General features: G+C 39.7%; 1 protein-coding gene across 1 annotated transcript; it reads right to left on the reverse strand.

Annotated features, from left to right (window-relative positions):
* Positions 1 to 3,036: 3,036 nt before the first annotated feature.
* Positions 3,037 to 4,454, reverse strand: LOC110716921 (transmembrane protein 230-like). The gene is made up of 2 exons (XM_021895574.1): positions 4,086 to 4,454; positions 3,037 to 3,594 (listed from the first exon to the last, which is right to left on the reverse strand). Exons 1-2 carry the CDS (start codon positions 4,273 to 4,275, stop codon positions 3,473 to 3,475), a joined length of 312 nt encoding a protein of 103 aa, XP_021751266.1. The 5' UTR covers positions 4,276 to 4,454; the 3' UTR covers positions 3,037 to 3,472.
* Between the last annotated feature and the right edge of the window lie 13,589 nt (positions 4,455 to 18,043).

Genomic DNA, 18,043 nt, shown 5'->3' on the forward strand with positions numbered 1-18,043 from the left:
TAAATGTTCATTTTTATTATAATAAATGATCATTTCTGGTCGTGGGACCAGCTAGCTTTGGCAGTTTTATACTTAAACAGTATACTATACATATAAAATCTGTCTTCCTAAATGTATGCTTCCTTGTGTTTGTTCCATTCTTAACTAGAATTTTCAAAATCGAGATTGCCATAACTATGGAAGATGGATGGTTTATATTCTGAATATCGGAGGGATAGGACTTCAAACCTATAACATGCAAATCACGGACTACTCCTATTGAAATGCATTGGGTGCAATATGCTTGGCTTTAGCTTGTAGAATGGCGTTCAATATCAAGAAGATAACCACTGCAGTTTGTTTGACGAAGGCTCTAACATACACTTAATCATTTCATGATACTTGCAAGCAAGCTTTTTAGCTCGGGTACAGAGAACGAAATTTGTGCTGAGAAATGAACATGTTAATAAAATAACTTGTGATAAATGAAGTATGCATGAAAACCCCTCAATCATGAATGAAAATATATAATGCAAATATGCAATACAAAACATAGTGATAAATGCTGCATTAACTAGATTATTCACAGAATCACAGAGGAGGTTAAAAGCAAGAACACGGAAGAACAAATAGGATTACCTTACAAAACGTGCTCTCCGAAGACCTGTGATAGCATCACATTTCCTGCAGGAAGATTTCAGATATAATACCAACCAGGCGGAAAAAAGTTCAAAAACAGGGGTACAGGCAGTTGACACTTGACAGCAACGAAAACAAAGGCAAGATCGATATCATGTTTATATCTAATTCTAATGTCTTTCCTAGCAAATAATATGAATGAACAACAACCATTCCTACCAGAATTAATCCTATATAACAGATGTAAGATTTAACACAGTAATGCAGACAACAATTCCTTAAACCACCGCTTGGTAAACCGAAGTTACGCAAAAAGCATCACCCTTGCCTTCTTATCCTTGACAAGCATTAACCAAACAACTATACCTGATGGATTACCAGAGAAGATACTGATATTTATGTAGATGGTCATTCAACATATTGATAACAATGTCCAGCAATTTTCTGGACACAGAGGTAATAGCTAGGATCAAACTCTGTCAAACCATATATATACATATGGAAAAAATAATTTATAGGGGACGTGCGAAGGGATCAAAAGAAAGAAAAGCATTCAACCAAAGTACAGTTTAGATAAAGAGCAACAAGAGGTAAAATATATGAGAAAAACTACGCCGCAGGTAGACCATTAAAAGAAGTAAACGAGAAGAAATAGCCTACTGATTATCACACTTTACATCATTATATATCATTCCCAAGAAGTCTTCTACACTAGCATTTGTTTCCAAGGCATAGAAATCCCATGAGAAGCTCAAGGTCATCCAAAACTTCATTATTATCTATATGCCTAACATATGAAAGCTAAAACTTATAGCAACGAACTTCACATGCAAACCCATATATGCTGTATAGAAGATTAGAAGTGGTAGTGTGGCGTTTCCATGTTCAATAAGACAACAAAGCCAGCACTGCATTAACAAAGTCCTCAACTGTGACCAGAAGTCTACCTAGCCACTTTACCAGTTGAATAAAAGACACTTCACTCTTTTGTTACATCATATTATTTTTATACGGAAGAAAAATATATTCATGCAGTCAATTTAGGGTCTTATTGGATTTGTCTTAATTTGTACTTTAATTTTTTTTTTTTATATTTTTACAAAAATGCAACCAAAGATATTAATACGGAGTAGTTTAAATTGTACATTGGCAAGCGTTAAGTGTTGCAAGTAAAATGTAGCAGAAGCAACCTTTGAAAGAGATAATAGATTTGAGATATCACCAAAAGCAAGCACCATTCAGTCTGGAGAGCTAGCATGAGCGTAGAGCCTGCTCATTTCCTAACTCATATTTTAGAAGCCTATCTTAGTAAATGATACAAATACCGTATATACAGGCTATGTTCTGCGAGTGGAAATAGGAATGAGCAAGAATGCAATTATCATAAACTAAATAAAAGGTACACCAACACTCCCTATTAGTAGCTTCAAATGGACACTCAAAGTAGAGATTACAGGTTAAGATCTGCTTACAGGATCACATCATTCACCAAAATGGAATGGTTGTTGAATGGTTATAGTGATGAAGGCAAATACGTAACAAATAAGAAGATAGAGAATAAAGTTTTTGAGAAATCCAGATGTAATGAGATAAGGAAGAATATGTTTTATGATTAAAATGGGGAGCATTTACAACAAAGAAAGTAAATATGATTAGCCTAATGGAGAATGCAGGAAATGCAAAGGCAAATTTCCAAGGGCAGTCCAGCTTTTGAAGAAAATTGCTCAGAGTACACTGTATATTCCCAGGACCAATCCAAGCTGACCCATGTTATTTGTAATCGGAAACTCAAATCAGACGCAAATATGTGCACTGTCAAACTAATCTACTTATAAAATTCCCCATGCTTCTGATCCAAAGAAGTGTCAATACCAATGTTGGAGTGTCAAGGATCCTGTTTGAGTACTTGAGGTAAATAAAAAGCCCCTAACATAGATGGTGACATTAAAATCAACTACATGTTTGGAACTTCAATGACACTTCGGTAAAAAAAATCACCTAGGTAAAAGGGAAAGGAAAGAAAGGGGGTGGGGAGGGGAAAGAAAGGGAGAGGGAAGGTAGAGCTCCATTTCCCCTCTAAATGTCTTCAATTTTGGAGGGATGATGTCTATTAGATAAGGAGAAAATGAATCTCTCCCTCTCCCTTCCTTCCCCTAACCTCTAAACTTGTTCTTCTCCTTTCCCTCATTTTCTATCCATTTCCTCTTATCCAAACAAAGTGTGAATGATTACAGGCTAAAAGGCAGCACTTCATTATTCCACAACTTCTTTTTTCAATTCTCTATCTCATACTACACATGTCTCAAAATTAGTCATACAAGTACAGCTCAAATACGAAAAAAAACGATAATCAGGAAGCATGAAAGTAAAAACTATTCAACTGTGGAAAAAGAAAAAGGCAAGATGAAATCAAGGCTATAAAAAATTAAAAAGCATAACTTGAAGTGAGTAAGCATCCCATTGCATACAAAACACGAAGTACTCAGAAAGTCCATTTGTACTAAAAAAAAAGGCCAATTTAAATCTGTGGATAGTTGGATACACAAGAAACAATTACAACCTTGACCTTGTAAAATCTCAAGCAACTCCACAACATCACTAGATACAGGATGCGGATTATTCGAGACCACAGCACAAAAAAACAAAAAAAAAAAAAAAAAAAAAAAAAAAAAAAAAAAAAAAAAAACCTTAAAACCAGCAACACATCACCCCTCTCCAGCACAAAATTACCAACAATTACAGTTCTTAAATGAAGATAAAGGTAATACTCCGTATTTCATTTCTTTTGATACACTTATCCATTTCTATGTACAGAAAACACAGCAAGTAGAGTACTAAATCTAGAATTTGACCACTAAACAGGAGGAATGTTAGAGAAAGAGAAACCCTTGTAGCCCTTGTATGCGTAGTAAGCAATCCTTGTATAATAAAAGCCCGGTAAGAACAAGATCGCCCCTAATATTGCAAAGAATAGCCCTGTTTCAATTCAACACATACAATTCAAAAATCAAAAACCCACAATGTCCAAACAACACACTTGAAAGAGGCATTCGACAAAATAAACAAATTAGGGATACAATTAGGGTTAAAAAAAGTAAACTAATTTCAGACTGAATCAAGCAACACCCACAAAAATTCAAAAAAATTCTAATTGAAAGAGGCACTCGACACCCACAAAAGTTCAAAAAAATCCCAATTGAAAGAGGCAATCAACGAAATAAACGAATTAGGGATACAAATAAGGTTAAAAAAATTAAACTAATTTCAGACTAAATCAAGCAACAAATGAAAATACCCACAAAAATTCAAAAAAAATCCCAATTGAAAGAGGCATTCAACGAAAAAGGGAATTAGGGATACAATTAGGTTTTAAAAAGTATACTAGTTTCAGACTGAATCAAGCAAAAAGTGAATACACCCACAAAAATTCAAACAAATCCCAACTGAATTAGGGTTAAGGTAAATACCATGAGCTCGATCACCACCGATATGATTAACAGCCATGAAAATCCCCAGAACGATGCCGACAACACCGAAAACGAGGAGAGAGACAGCGAGAGCGATCTCTTTAATAGGGGGCTTATTGTTGATTGCATAAGAGTTATCCATCATAATATCTTCATCGGTAATGGAGAAAGCATGATCAACATACGCCATTGTTAACAGTTTTTGCAAGCTCGAGTTTTTTTTTATGTTGCAGAGGATGAAACGTTTCTTTCGAACCTTAATTTGTTGTTGATGGTCGTTAAAGTGGTAGATGATGAAGAAAGTAAAAGGGGGATTTTTGGAGAATAGTTGGTTATACTTATTGCGTAGTTGCCGTCTTGCCGAAGTCGTTAGCTTTGAATAGAAGTCTGGTATGGTGTAAAACTAGATTAATGTCCGTACGATGTACAGTAGTAATTTTCCATAATTAATTTGTGATATAATATAAAAATGAGATAAGTTATGTGAAAGAAACAAATGCAATGCATATAAAAAAAATGAAATAATAAGGTAAAACATTTTTAAAACCACAATTGAAAAAGAAAAAAAAATTATTTTTGATTAGTTGTGTTGAAAATATTTAAAAATAATATACATTATATTAAATTAATGATGTATGTTATTCCCCATAAAACTATCAATGTTAATGTCGCATGACTTTTTATTAATGAATTAGTTTAGTTCAAAAAAAATATAAAAAACTATATAATGTACTTCCAAAAAATAAGCTAAGTAGAATAATTATTTTTTAAAAAAAAAAACTTAAAACTGACATCATATATTGCATTGGCGGGAAATTTTTTTAATCATAGCTTGACATAGGTCCAAAATGATCGACGACCTGTTTTAATAATAGTTAATAGATTTTTTGAGGGAAAAAAAAATTTAAGTTGGTAAAATTATTAGAGAAATATTTAACAGAAAACTAACTCAATTATTATTATTTCATAAGATTTCAAATCAACACCATGAATATTGAACCACACTATTGTACAATTATATAATGGTAATTTAAATGTTAATATTGTATTTTTGGCTTTGAAATTTCGTACTCTCCGCTATATTTCAACCTTCTAAATTATAGCTTATTCTCCGTTAATTAAAAGGTCTCAAAATCTTATGTAACTATTTTAAATAAATAGAACAAGAAATAAAAAGGAATACAATTATTATAAAGATAATATATAAGATTAGGAATTATACTATTATAGTTGTATTATACAAATATTCCAAAAATAAAAGATTTTTCCTAAAAAGGGAGGGGGGAGTTTTGGAGGGAAAAAACAGTACCAAGAAGTGACACATGTCATTCCTGGTGTCTGTTTTAGTATTATGTTATTGACCAAAAAAACCTTAGAATTTGAAATTATATTTTAGTTGAATATATATGGTAAATTTATTATGTATCAGCAACTTTTTGGTGTAGCAGGCCACACCGTGTGATAGGGGTTATCCGATCGAGTTATTTTATTAGGGGTTACCTGAGTTATTCAGTTAGGGGTTACTCTAATTACTCGGCCAGGGGTTACTCGAGGGGTTCACTCGGTTAAGGGTTACTTGAGGGGCTACTCGGTCAGGGGTTACTCGAGGGGTTCACTCGGTCAAGGGTTACTTGAGGGGCTACTCAGTCAGGGGTTACTCGAGGGGTTCACTCGGTCAAGGGTTACTTGAGGGGCTACTCGGTCAGGGGTTACTCGAGTTACTCGGTCAAGGGTTACTCGAGTTACTCGATTAGGGGTTACTCGGTTAGGAGTTATTTAAGGAGTTCGGTTAGGGGTTACTTAAGGAGTTCAGTCAGGGGTTACTTAAGGGGTTACTCAGCCAGGGGTTACTTGATGGGTTACTCGGTCAGGGGATACTTGAGGGGTTACTCAGTCAGGGGTTACTCGAGGGGTTCAGTCATGGATTACTCGAGGGTTATTCGGTCAGGAGTAACTCAAGTAACCCCTGACTGAGTAACTTGAGTAACCCGGCAAACTCGAGTAACCCCGGCAAACTCGAGTAACCCCTGACCGAGTAACTCGAGTAACCCCGGCAACTCGAGTAACCCCTGACCGAGTAAATCGAGTAACCCCTGGCCGAGAAACCCGAGTAACCTCGGCAACTCAAGTAACCCCAGGCCGAGTAACTCGAGCAACCCCTGCCGCACGGTACAGTAGGCCGCATACAAAAAAATTGTGATTATGGATAAATGGGAAGGAAATATTATTATAATATTTTAAATATTCTTTAACGATTTGATCAAGTAAACAAAAATGTAATAAAAAATGATTTGGAGGGAAAATAACAACACTAGAAAATGACACGTGTCATTCCTGGAGTCTGTTTTAGTATTATGCTATTGAATTACCACTCACGGATAGACATTTCAATTGAGCTAATCACGACACATAGTTTACTTGGTAAAAAAAATAAAAACTAAATTTGTTATGGAGTACATTTTTTTAAGGGGTGGGGGGGATCAAATAGTCTAGTTTTCGGATTGTAAATAATATTACATTTGTGTCAAATCATTACACATCTAACATCTCTTATCTAGTGGCCAATTGTAATGTTTAATAAAATAAAATAAAAAATTCGTGATAGATGTCGTTGACTTAAAGGTTCATCTTACTCCATTGAAGATACTCAAGCTTCTTCCTCTATTGAACGGTTGAACCTTCCTTATGAACCACCATGTCCACCACCATATTTTCGGTGGGTTTGCTGCATAATTAAACAAAAACCCTAATTTAAAATGGAAAAACAAATGCATGATTAACTCCAAAGGGTAGGAGTTTGTCACCATCTTCGATTTCTCCATTGCAGCTGATCATTTCTCCATTAAAGGCTTCAAATTTGAGTGATGGAAAATAGAGATGGATGTTAATTGTGACAAAGAAGGTGATGAATTTTGTGGATTTAATTTTGCTTATGAGGGAGCCCAGGTTTCTCTCAAAGAGAAACTTGGACATTTATCTCAGTGGCAATTCGGTAAATAACTTGACATCTCATGCCAACTACCCTCTTTCTCTCTCCTCTCACTACTCCACCACCACCACCAAACCACCCCTTCTCTCCCCTCTCCTCCCATGGCCACGCTGAGTCGCCGATCAATCATCTATATCGCTGCTTCGCAGCGATATATCGACCAACCTAACAAATTATGTAAAGTGGGCATAGGGAAAGGTATTTTCCAACCAACGAGCATGTTGTGAAGGGAAATCTTAAAAGCGGTGGTGTTGGTAGTTTTTATAGTTAGGTTTGAGCGATGCAAGTGGGGTTATGTTGTTGGCGCAAGGGGCGGTGTTAGTGGTTGTGCAATGTGATGCAAGTAGGGTCGTGTAGTCGGAGCGACAAGGTAGTGCTAGTGGTCGTGCGGTGGGGAGGAATTTTTGTTTGGTGGTGCTAGTGGTTGTCTATCGTGGTGATGGCGGTGGAGTGGCTAGAGGAGAAAGGAGAGGGAAGCCAAAATATGGAAAAGCCAAAATTATCCCTACTATTCATAATTAAAAAGTCATTATTAAAATGTTTATTTTCGTTATAAGCTTGGATTTCCCCTTATTAATGAAATTATGTTACTACCCTTACCAGAATGATGTATTTTACTACTTTACCTCTGGATAAACCAAACACTTTACTTTAATCATGAAGATAAACTTGAATTTTCTCCAATTTTTAAAGTATGAATTTTTTTTTCCTTGCCATATTGATTAACTTGTTTTATTTATTTTTTGGGAATGATTTATTAGGGCATTAGGTTAATATAAATGGAAAAAATTTCATAGAGGTTTTTTCACTTACCACATTAGCATCATATAAACCTTTTACACAACAATTCTATTTTGAGTTAAGCATATAAATAGGGATTAATTTTTTAAGAATTTTCACTTATTTTCTTCACTTTTCGAGGACTCGGCCGAATTTTCCGTCCAACTAACCATAGACTCCCCTTAAAAATCTCAAGATTCAAGATTGACGTTACTACATACAGTTAACTCGCCTTCATTATGACTAAGCAAAATGACCATGTATAAACGTTAAAATGTACAAGTATGACCAGGCAGCTAAGTACCGTTTCTCATATCTATATAACTAATACTAAAGTAATTACCGCTGACATCATCACTATCCACGTGGCAACTTCTTATAATAAATTTTCCCTCCAAAACTATTATTGAAATCATTTTTTTTTAACTTTTCCAAGGTAAAGCTAATATTTGAAAATGATTGATTAATTATATCCTTCAATTTAACTCAATTAATCTAACTAGAGGGATCACAGTTTGTTATGTTTTACTTAAAATATTTATATTACACACTTACAAGAATTTTTTATTATTAAAACCGTACATCGCACGGAATTAACCTAGTTACAATAAGACTATTTGATTGACAACATTTTGTTGATCTAATAGATCAATCAAGGCTCGCTCACTTGGTATAGTTCAACCTCAATGAACATTGATTGAACTTTGATCATTATGTTGACCAGATACACCCTGAGCACTCAACACCGATTGCGCGTTTCCAAACCTTAGTTTAAAATGAGCCACTCTAGAAAACGTTTTCAAAATCACTCTAAAAACGAGGAGAGAAAACTCGTATACACACCGTTAGTGCTGTCAAATTTCAAACCGAAACCGTTTAACTGCCCGAATCCAACCGACCCAAATGAGAACCAAACCGATTAAAAACCGTTTCTTTGAAACCGAAAACCGACCCGAACCGCATTTTAGTAAATCTGAAACCGAACCAATCCGAGTAATGTTAAACCGTTTAAGAACCGAACATGTTAACAAACCGAACCAAATATAAACCGAACTGAAAGAAAACCGAACCGAAAAAAAACCGAACCGTATCTAACCCGAAACCGATTCCAACCCGAAACCGTTTGAACTGGCATAAAAACCGCTTACACCGAACTGTTAGCAAACTGCTACTCGTTTGCACCGAACCATTTAAAAACCGAACTGATTGTAAATCGAACTGCTTATAAACCGAACCGTTTATGAACCGAACCGTTTATGAACCGAACTGCTTATGAACCGAACCGCTTATAAATCGAACCGTTTACAAGCTTTTTTTTATGTAATAATAATTTTTTTTTTGGTGCACTTTTTTATGTAATTATATGGATTAAGTATTAGAAATCTTAGAATATATTTAGCATATATTCCATACTTATCAATTTTTCTTGAGACCATATACTTATCATATTAATTGTATATATCTTAGTAACTTAGTTAATACTAAATTCCCTTAGAAATAGCACTTCGTTAGCTAATCCGTGAGTATTGACTTTAATTTGGTTTTTGGGGAATAATCTGCAATTTTGGTTTTTTGGGCAATAACCTACAATTTTTTGGCCTTTTGGGCCTTATTCATCAACATAGCAGTATTCCAGTAGCATAATAGGATTAATAGCATTAACAAGTTATAAAATTTCTAATTCAACAAGTTTCAACTTAACAAAACCAAAACAAACTAATCCAATCCATACACATAATTAAACAATTTTTAACAACAAAGTAACAAAATCAAACCAACCAATCCATACAAACAAGTTTTAACAACAGAATTGTACAAGTTTTTAGCATAACAAGATTAACACCAGCACCACAGTCTGCAGCAGAATGGCAGATCAGCAGCACTGCAGACTACAACATCAAAATGGCATAACTGCAGCGATGGAAGAAGAGCAGCAGAACAACAGAATGGAAGAAGAGCAGCAGAACAGCAAAATGGAAGAAGAGCAGCAGTAGAATGGAAGAACAACAGCAGAACAGCAAGTCAGCAGCACAGCAAGTCAGCAGAACAGCAGTAAGGAGAAGAAGCAGTCAGCAGTAGCAGCACCCTATACTTATCATTAGTGTAAGAAATGAAGCTACACTTTTCTCACAAAAAAAAAACAAGAAAGCTTGAATTAAGCAACACAATATAAATTAAGCATCAGTAAAATAGCAACATCCATACCTTAATTAGATGCAAAACTTTTATCTATCACCTCTTTACCAATTTCAAGGACGTCTTCTTCAATATCACAATCATAACCACGTAACCAATTTTGTGTGGTAACCAACGCCTCAACATTCTTAGGCAAAAGTGCACTCCTATACTTGTTTAAAATACGACCACCCATGCTAAAAGAAGACTTAGAGGCTACCGATGTAATAGGAATGGCCAAAACATCCCTAGCCATAATAGCTAATATGGGGTACACATTAATTTGAGATTCCCAATACTTGAGAACATCATAATTCTGCCCTTCAATTGATGGTTGACGAGGAGTATTCAAATGATTATCAATCTCCATCGATGGTCGATTTAGGCTATCATCAACATCCTAGAAAAGTGCAAAAAATATGCTTTTATTAAATAATAAAAATTAAGGCATATAATTATTATTTTAGTAAACCACAATAAACAGAAAATGATTACCTTGAATATATCATCATCATCCAAGAGACTATTTGATTTATCAACCCCAATAGGGATGGAGGGGGGAACAATTGTACTTGACTTAAAACCGGAACACATAGAAGAATAAAAGTTATACAACTCCAAAAGAGCATCTTTAATCACCTTCGCCTTTTCAACACATGCCTCCTCAACATAAAGCACTTTCAACATATTCGTCAATCGAAAAAGCTTATAGCGAGGATCAAGAACAATAACTATTGAAAGGATCAAACTATAGTCATCCCAATAGCCCTCAAACTTTTCAAGCATAACTTTTGCCATGGGTGCAAGTTTAGGGTCTATATGGGCTTTAGTTATTGTGTGCTCAATTTTCAAAACACTAGCAAAATACAAATTTGCGGTAGGATATTCAGATTCAGAAAATAACATAGTGATTTCATAAAATGGCTTTAGGAAATGACATATTTTTGCAAGGGTATCCCATTCATCATCCGAAAGTTTGAATTCATAACCCATATACTTATCGATAACCACTTTCAAGGCTTCCTTTGCTTCTAAAGCTTTTCGGAGCATCGTATAGGTGGCATTCCAACGAGTCACAACATCAAGACGTAACTTATCGTTAAATAGACAGTTAACCTCAGAAAGAGCATGCTCAAATTGAGTAAGTCTAGAGTACGAAGAATCAATATATTTACAAACCTCACGCAATTTTTGAACACTACTATCAACTTCTTTCAAACCTCTTTGAACAATAATGTTCAAGACATGAGCTGAACATCGAATATGAAAAAATTTACCATTACAAGGAAGAGGAGAAGTCAACATTAAATCTTTCTTCAAAAGTTTAACCATAACATCCATAGATCGAGCATTATCAACAGTAATTGCAAAAGCTTTACCCTGAAGGTTCCACTCCCCAATAAGTTTAAACACAAATTTTTCTATCTCAACACCAGTATGAGGAGGACCACAATATCTAAAATTCAGAATTTTAGACCTTAGACACCAATTTTTATCAACATAATGTGCAGTTAAAGTGAGATAACCTCGATTAGTGCATGCTGTCCACAAGTCACAAGTGAAGCTAACTCTACCTTCAATTCCAGAAAAAGATTGCAACAAAAAGGACTTAAACTTATCATACTCAGCAATACAATATTTCAACATAGTGTTTCTACACACATGCTTCACATTAGGATTCAGATTCGTAAAAACTTCCCTAAGGCCATGATGCTCCACAATATTTAAAGGATAGGAATTTAAAATTATAGCTCTAGCAAGCAATTGTAAATGACGAGTTTTGTTTCGGGGTTTTCTGATGTCCTGCGGGAGAGTTACAATTCCGAGACTGGAACCGGACGCCTGTACCTGCAAAATAACGGAGACTCCTGAGAGCTCCGCCTCCAACGGTCAAGTTAGTACCTGATTAAGGAGTAATTAATACAGAAATTAAAGTAATAAGGTCTCTCTAGGTGAGAGTATTTAATGTAGGTAATCTGCTTTGCTAGCGAGATCAGCCGGTTATTAGTGTGTTCTGTCCATTATTCGGTCCCTGATTAATGAGGATTAATCGAGTATTTATAGCCTTGGGAAGCGTGCAACTCTCTAGGTTTAAGGTAAACCTAGGGCCGAACGGGCTTCTAGACTGAAATGGGCCTTGATGGCCGGTTGTCCCATTTGGCATGGGTGGACACGTGGCGTGTCTTAAGTGGTCCGTGGAGGACGCGTGGCGGAACCTGGTTGGTCCACTTGTCAAACGGCGCTTGGTGGATAAAAATCCCCTAATCATTTGCCCCTCACAGGTGGCACGCGACTGGTCACGTGTCGCCTGTGACAGGCGTCGCACGGTGACAGGCGACGGCCCGTTACAGGTGTCACCTTGCAGACGGCCGGGAGACTCTCCCGCCCAAATTTGAATTCGGAAGCGACCCTTCGCCTTCTCATTTTGCCTATAAAAGGAAGTGCTGACTTCGGTCATTTTCACATTTGAGAATTTTTGCGAGAACATTCGGACCCCTGAACTTGCTCTGACATTTTCGGACTTTTTCTGCCTACCGCCTGTTCTGACAAGCCGACTGACCCGAACTTTCAGGACTTCATCAACTGTCATCCGTTCAGGTAACTCAGTTCTCTTACTCTTAATTTTCTTTTTATTTTTTGAAATGGCACCATGGAAGCACACGACACGCCCTAAGTTAGTGATCAGCCGGTCACCGGGGACGGCTGAATCTAGGACTAGGAGTGCCGCCTGCCCTTTTCTGGACCCATCTTTGCCCTTTATACAAAGTCCGACTGAATCTGTGTCTATGCAGAACGTGATGGCCAGAACAAAAAAGACTGCTAGAATATCAAACTCAGACGGCTCCTCCCAAAGGGTACTCCTTAGCGAAACATCTGACCAGGCGCCAGATGTGGAACGAGGCGACTGTCAAGCTGACAGTTCTGAGAGAGGGACCAAGGTGTTCCCTTCTCATCTAACCGTGGACATGTCTAATTTACCTTCTGCTCCTTCTAAGGGAGAGGAGGCGGGCCCCTCTAGGAGAGGGGAGGAGTCGTCCTCTTCGGACTCGTCAGGGGACGAGTCCGATTCCAGCTCTTCTGACCATAGTTCTTCTGACCATAGTTCTTCTGACTCAGAAGAAAAACATAACCGCCTACAAGAGGCGAGAAGTTCCCATGCAGTGGAGAAGGGAGATAATTGGGCAGAGCCGTCCGCCTCTTACAGAGAGGAAAACACCCCCTACTACTGCAGGGTGCCCCGGGGCCGGATCGCAACCATGCGAGACAACGTGGCGAGCTTTATTGCTAACCACAAAATGGGCCCGGAGTATTTACTGTTTGTGCCGGATCCAGAAGATACTGTCGTCTGGCCGGCTGGTACCAGCTATGGTGACGGCTGTTTTGGCTGCTATGTGGCGGCCATCAAAGCTGGTCTGCGCTTCCCATTACATCCGGCTGTTCAGCGGATTTTAGATGGGTATGATCTGGGGTTATGGCAGTTAGCCCCCAACTCTTGGGTAAACGTACTCGGCTATGTGGCCGGGTGCGAACTGAACGGGGTGGAGCCAAGTTTTGAGGCTTTCGCCCACATGAACTATCTCAGCCGGACCCCTAAGTCGGGAGGTACCGGCTGGTATCAACTAACAAGCCACAGGGGTTACCTCATGACGAGAGGTAAGGCAAACAAATGGAAGGATTGGCGGAACACCTTCCTTATTATCGAGAGTTCAGACACGGAGCTGAACAAACGTTTTAACAAGTGGAACAGGGATCCGCCTCTTCTTGCAGGCGGCCGCAGCATGCCGCCTGTTCCCCCAAAGGCTAAAAGAGAGATCCTAGACAAAGGACTCTTCAAAGTAGAGACTAGGGTGAACTCTACTTCAGGGGTACGAGAGCAAGTACCCCTACACTGCGTCCCGAGCTTCAAGTGGCTCTATGATGAGTACTTCTTGGCCGCCTGTGGCCTCGGCAGTCGGTGCTCTAGAGGTAGCCGGCCTGACGAATACTCTGTTTTCTCACGCCTTGTTTACTTGGGATTTTTACTAACTTTGCTGTTTATTTCTTTCAGCCGACGCCATGAGTAAAATAACAGCATCTAAGACTGCGGCGGCCATGCTGCGGGTTTCGCTAATGAAGCAGTCGTACGCCGACTCCCCCAGCAAGGAAGCACCCTTGGTAAGCTTTGAAAACTCTTCCCCTTTAAGTTGTATTATGCATATACTAACTCTTTTTGTTTTCAGTCTGGCACTCCAAGGGCTTCTTCCTCGCAACAGCCGGACCCCAAGGCCCGGAGAACGACTGTTGCAAGCTCTCCTGGGTCTTCCAGGAAAACAGTGGCGGCTGAGAAGCAGCCGGCCACTTCTTCAAAAACCCAGGCGGGGCCGCCTAGATGTATGGACACTTGCTTGTAAAAACTCACTCTTGCTTCCTTCTTGATTAGGTCTAACTTGTCTTTCCTTCTGCTTAATGCAGCCGGCCCCCAGGGACTTGACTTGGTTGAGGTAGCCAAGTCAATGGTTAAAGTAGTTCCTCCCTCTGACAGGGAGGCGGTCAAGGGTGCCGGCACCCTTGACCTCGATGGAATTTCGGGGATCCTAGCTGAGGTATACCCTTTTGAAGTTCCAGGACGCCTGTTAACCCTTATGATTGGAAACTGACGCCTGTTTTTCTTTGTACTTAGGCCCTGCTCCGAGTCAACAGCCTTCGCAAGCCGATTGATCGGAAAAACAAAGAGGTAAAGGCCGCAAAGGCTATGGCCGCCTCCAGCTGTGATAAAGCAATGTTTCAAATTGCCCAAAATGAAGTACTGACCATTGATCTTCTTTATTATCAGGCGCAGGCGACCGCCGCTGTTCGGGCTCAGCTAGAGGCGGCCCAAAAGAAGGTTGACGAGCTGGAGGGGACCGTCACCAAACTTAAAGCCGAGCTGAAGCCCCTTCGTCAGAAAATGCACTCTTACGAAGCCATGGAGAAATCTTTGGCTAACGTAAAAGAACGCCTGGTGAACCAGGAGAAGAGTCTTACCCAAGAGCTCTCGGACAAGGCCGAGCAAGAGAAACAAGAGCTCGTCCGGGAGATGGTGGAAGACTCCGCCCAAATCCAACGCATGACCTGGGAACGACTGTTCCCCAGTGCCGACTTTGCCTCATGGGAAAGAACGTACCGCCAGTGTTCGGAAATATATAATCAACAGATCCTGGCGGCTGCTGAAGAAGAGGCGATGGACGTTGCGTTGGAGGAGGAAGAGCCGGTTGTGGCGCTTGTGCCACTTGGGGGTAAGGCATCAAAAGATGATGCAGCTAAGGCCGAGTCCAGCAAGAAGAGTGCTGACCAGGCGGCTGCTGCTGATACTGAACTGCCCCCTTCTTAAGCTTTAAGTATATTTTTTTTTTTTTTTTTTTCACGGCCTGCGTGCCGTTTGCTTTGTAATTACCCGGCCAGGGGGCCGGGGTTTTGAATATTCTGCTGGTCTTTTATGGCCGGCTCATTTTAATCAAATTTTTTGTTTTTGTTCAAATTTGTCTAAGTATTTGAAATTTGCTCACTAGACAGACTGTTGTGTATGGCCGAACGTTAAGACAGGTACAAATAGTAAGTATGCCGCCTATGCCCCTGGACGACTGGTTGTCTGTTTCCAGGATAGATGATCAGTCGGCCATTTAATCAATCGGTATTCGAACTCTTTATTCAATTTGACCAAGTAAATATAATTACCAAGTAGCCAAGGAATTTAAGTAGGAAAACAAGCGGCGGGTACCGGTTGTTTCCCTTTATTGCCAATGTTGGCCTCTAATTTGTTATTTGTTAACCTAGCAAGAGTATTGGTTGAGAGCCTTTGTTTATTAAAAACAAGTGGACGACTCGTACCTTTTAGGCTCAGTACTAAGTTTGAGTGACTATTAAGTTAACATAGGAGTTACTTAGTCTTCGTCACAATCTTGATTGAGTAGTAAAGGTATCAGGCGGCGTAGGCCGGCTAGACCCCTTGATTCACCAATGTTTGTTGGCTATTTACTCAATAGGTTATCCAGTAGGAATAGGGGTTCGAGTGCCCTTGTTTGTATAAAACAGGCGGACGACTCAAACTTTTTAGGTTCCATACCAAATTTGAAGGAGTGACTATGAGTTAACTTTGGAGTTACTCAGTCTCCGTCACTTTTGTTTGAGAAGTAGAGGTACCAGGCGGCGTAGACCGGCTAGACCCCTTGATTCGCCAATGTTTGTTGGCTATTAACTCAATAGGTACCCCCTGCATTTATCCCAAGTAATACAGGCGGTCATCTGACTCAGATGTCAACTGCTACCACTGGTTTGGTTAGTGATAGAGTTATCCTTGTCTCAAAAACGGCTACGTGGTTGCCCTTTGGGACAGTCGTATAGGTGCCGTGTAATTATTTTATAGAACAATGTTCCACCCAAAAGGGAGCTGCTCTCTGCGACGAATTTCATCCGAATGGATGCCGCCGGACGCCTGCTATAATGTTGGGACAGGTCGGATTAGTTTTTAAAAGTTAGATCAGTTGACTAGGCGCCTGGTCTGATCATTCGGCCAGTGGCCTTGGTACGTTCTTGGTGAACGTATGTGCTAAGTAAAAGAAGGGTAGCCGCCTGTTAGTTACAGGATCGGCCAGGCCCTAAACTTTTTAGCTAAGTATTGTGAGTAAAATACTCGAGGGAGAGTAGCCGACTGTAATGGAACAGACGGCATGCCCCTGTAAAGATAAAGAGTGAAACTCAATGGAGAGTAGCCGACTGTAAAGGTACAGACGGCATGCCCCTCGTAATACAAAATTGAATAGTAGAGCTTCCGTCCACATATACCTTCCAGACTTGGTCTGGAACTTGAGAGTCAGGAGGACGAGTCATCTCTACAATAAAGTCAGCAAAGGCTTGCCCCTTCACTGCTTTTCTAGGCTCGAAAGTAACTTCGAGACTCTGCATTTCTATGGCCCATTTGATCATTCGTCCGGAGGACTCCATGGTGGTAAGGGGCCGTTTGATCGGGTGGTCGGTATACACGACGACTGCATGTGCCAGAAAGTAGGGCTTCAATTTTTTAACAGCCATGAAGAGTGCAAGACCAAATTTCTCCACTAGGGGATACCTCAACTCGGCATTTTTCAGTACGTGACTGACAAAGTAGACCGGAAGTTGACAGCCGTCCCTTTCAGCAAGGAGCACCGCGCTTAACGCATGATCAGAGACGGCCAGGTACATGTAGAGATTTTCCTTGGGCAAAGGGCTGACCAGCCTTGGCAAGGAATGCAAGTGAACCTTTAATTTCTGGAAGGCGGCCTCAGCATCCGGCCCCCATTCAAACCTTGCCTTTTTCTTAATTGCCTGGAAAAAGTATAGGCATTTGTCGCCTGATCGGCTTAGAAATCTTCCCAAGGCCGCCAGACAACCTGTTAACTTCTGAACCTCTCGGACGGTACGAGGCGACTGCATGTCAATGACCGCCTGTACCTTCTCAGGGTTCGCCTCTATTCCTCTCTGGTTGATAAGGAATCCGAGAAATTTCCCAGACTCAACTCCAAATACACATTTCTTGGGATTGAGCATGACATGGTGCCGCCTAAGTGTGGCGAAAGTTTCTCGGAGGTCCGTCAGATGATCTTTCTGAAGTTTAGTCTTAACAATCATATCATCAATGTATGCCTCGACGTTTCTCCCAATCTGATCAAAGAACACTGTGTTTATCATTCGTTGGAATGTAGCCGGGGCATTCTTAAGACCAAACGGCATGACCGTATAACAGTATAATCCCTGATCAGTGACGAAGGCCGTCTTCTCCTGATCTTTCTTCCACAAAGGAATTTGATGAAAACCAGAATAGGCGTCCATAAAACTCATCAAGGCATGGCCGGCTGTTGAGTCGACCAGGTTATCAATTTTGGGCAGAGGGTAACTGTCTTTGGGGCACGCCTTGTTCAAGTCTGTAAAGTCTACACACATTCGCCAGGTGCCATTCGGCTTTTTAACAAGTACCACATTTGCAACCCAATCTGGGAAGTAACATTGCCGAATGAACCCT

Source organism: Chenopodium quinoa, unplaced genomic scaffold, assembly GCF_001683475.1.
Source record: "Chenopodium quinoa cultivar QQ74 unplaced genomic scaffold, ASM168347v1, whole genome shotgun sequence".
Classification (NCBI taxonomy): Eukaryota; Viridiplantae; Streptophyta; class Magnoliopsida; order Caryophyllales; family Amaranthaceae; genus Chenopodium; species Chenopodium quinoa.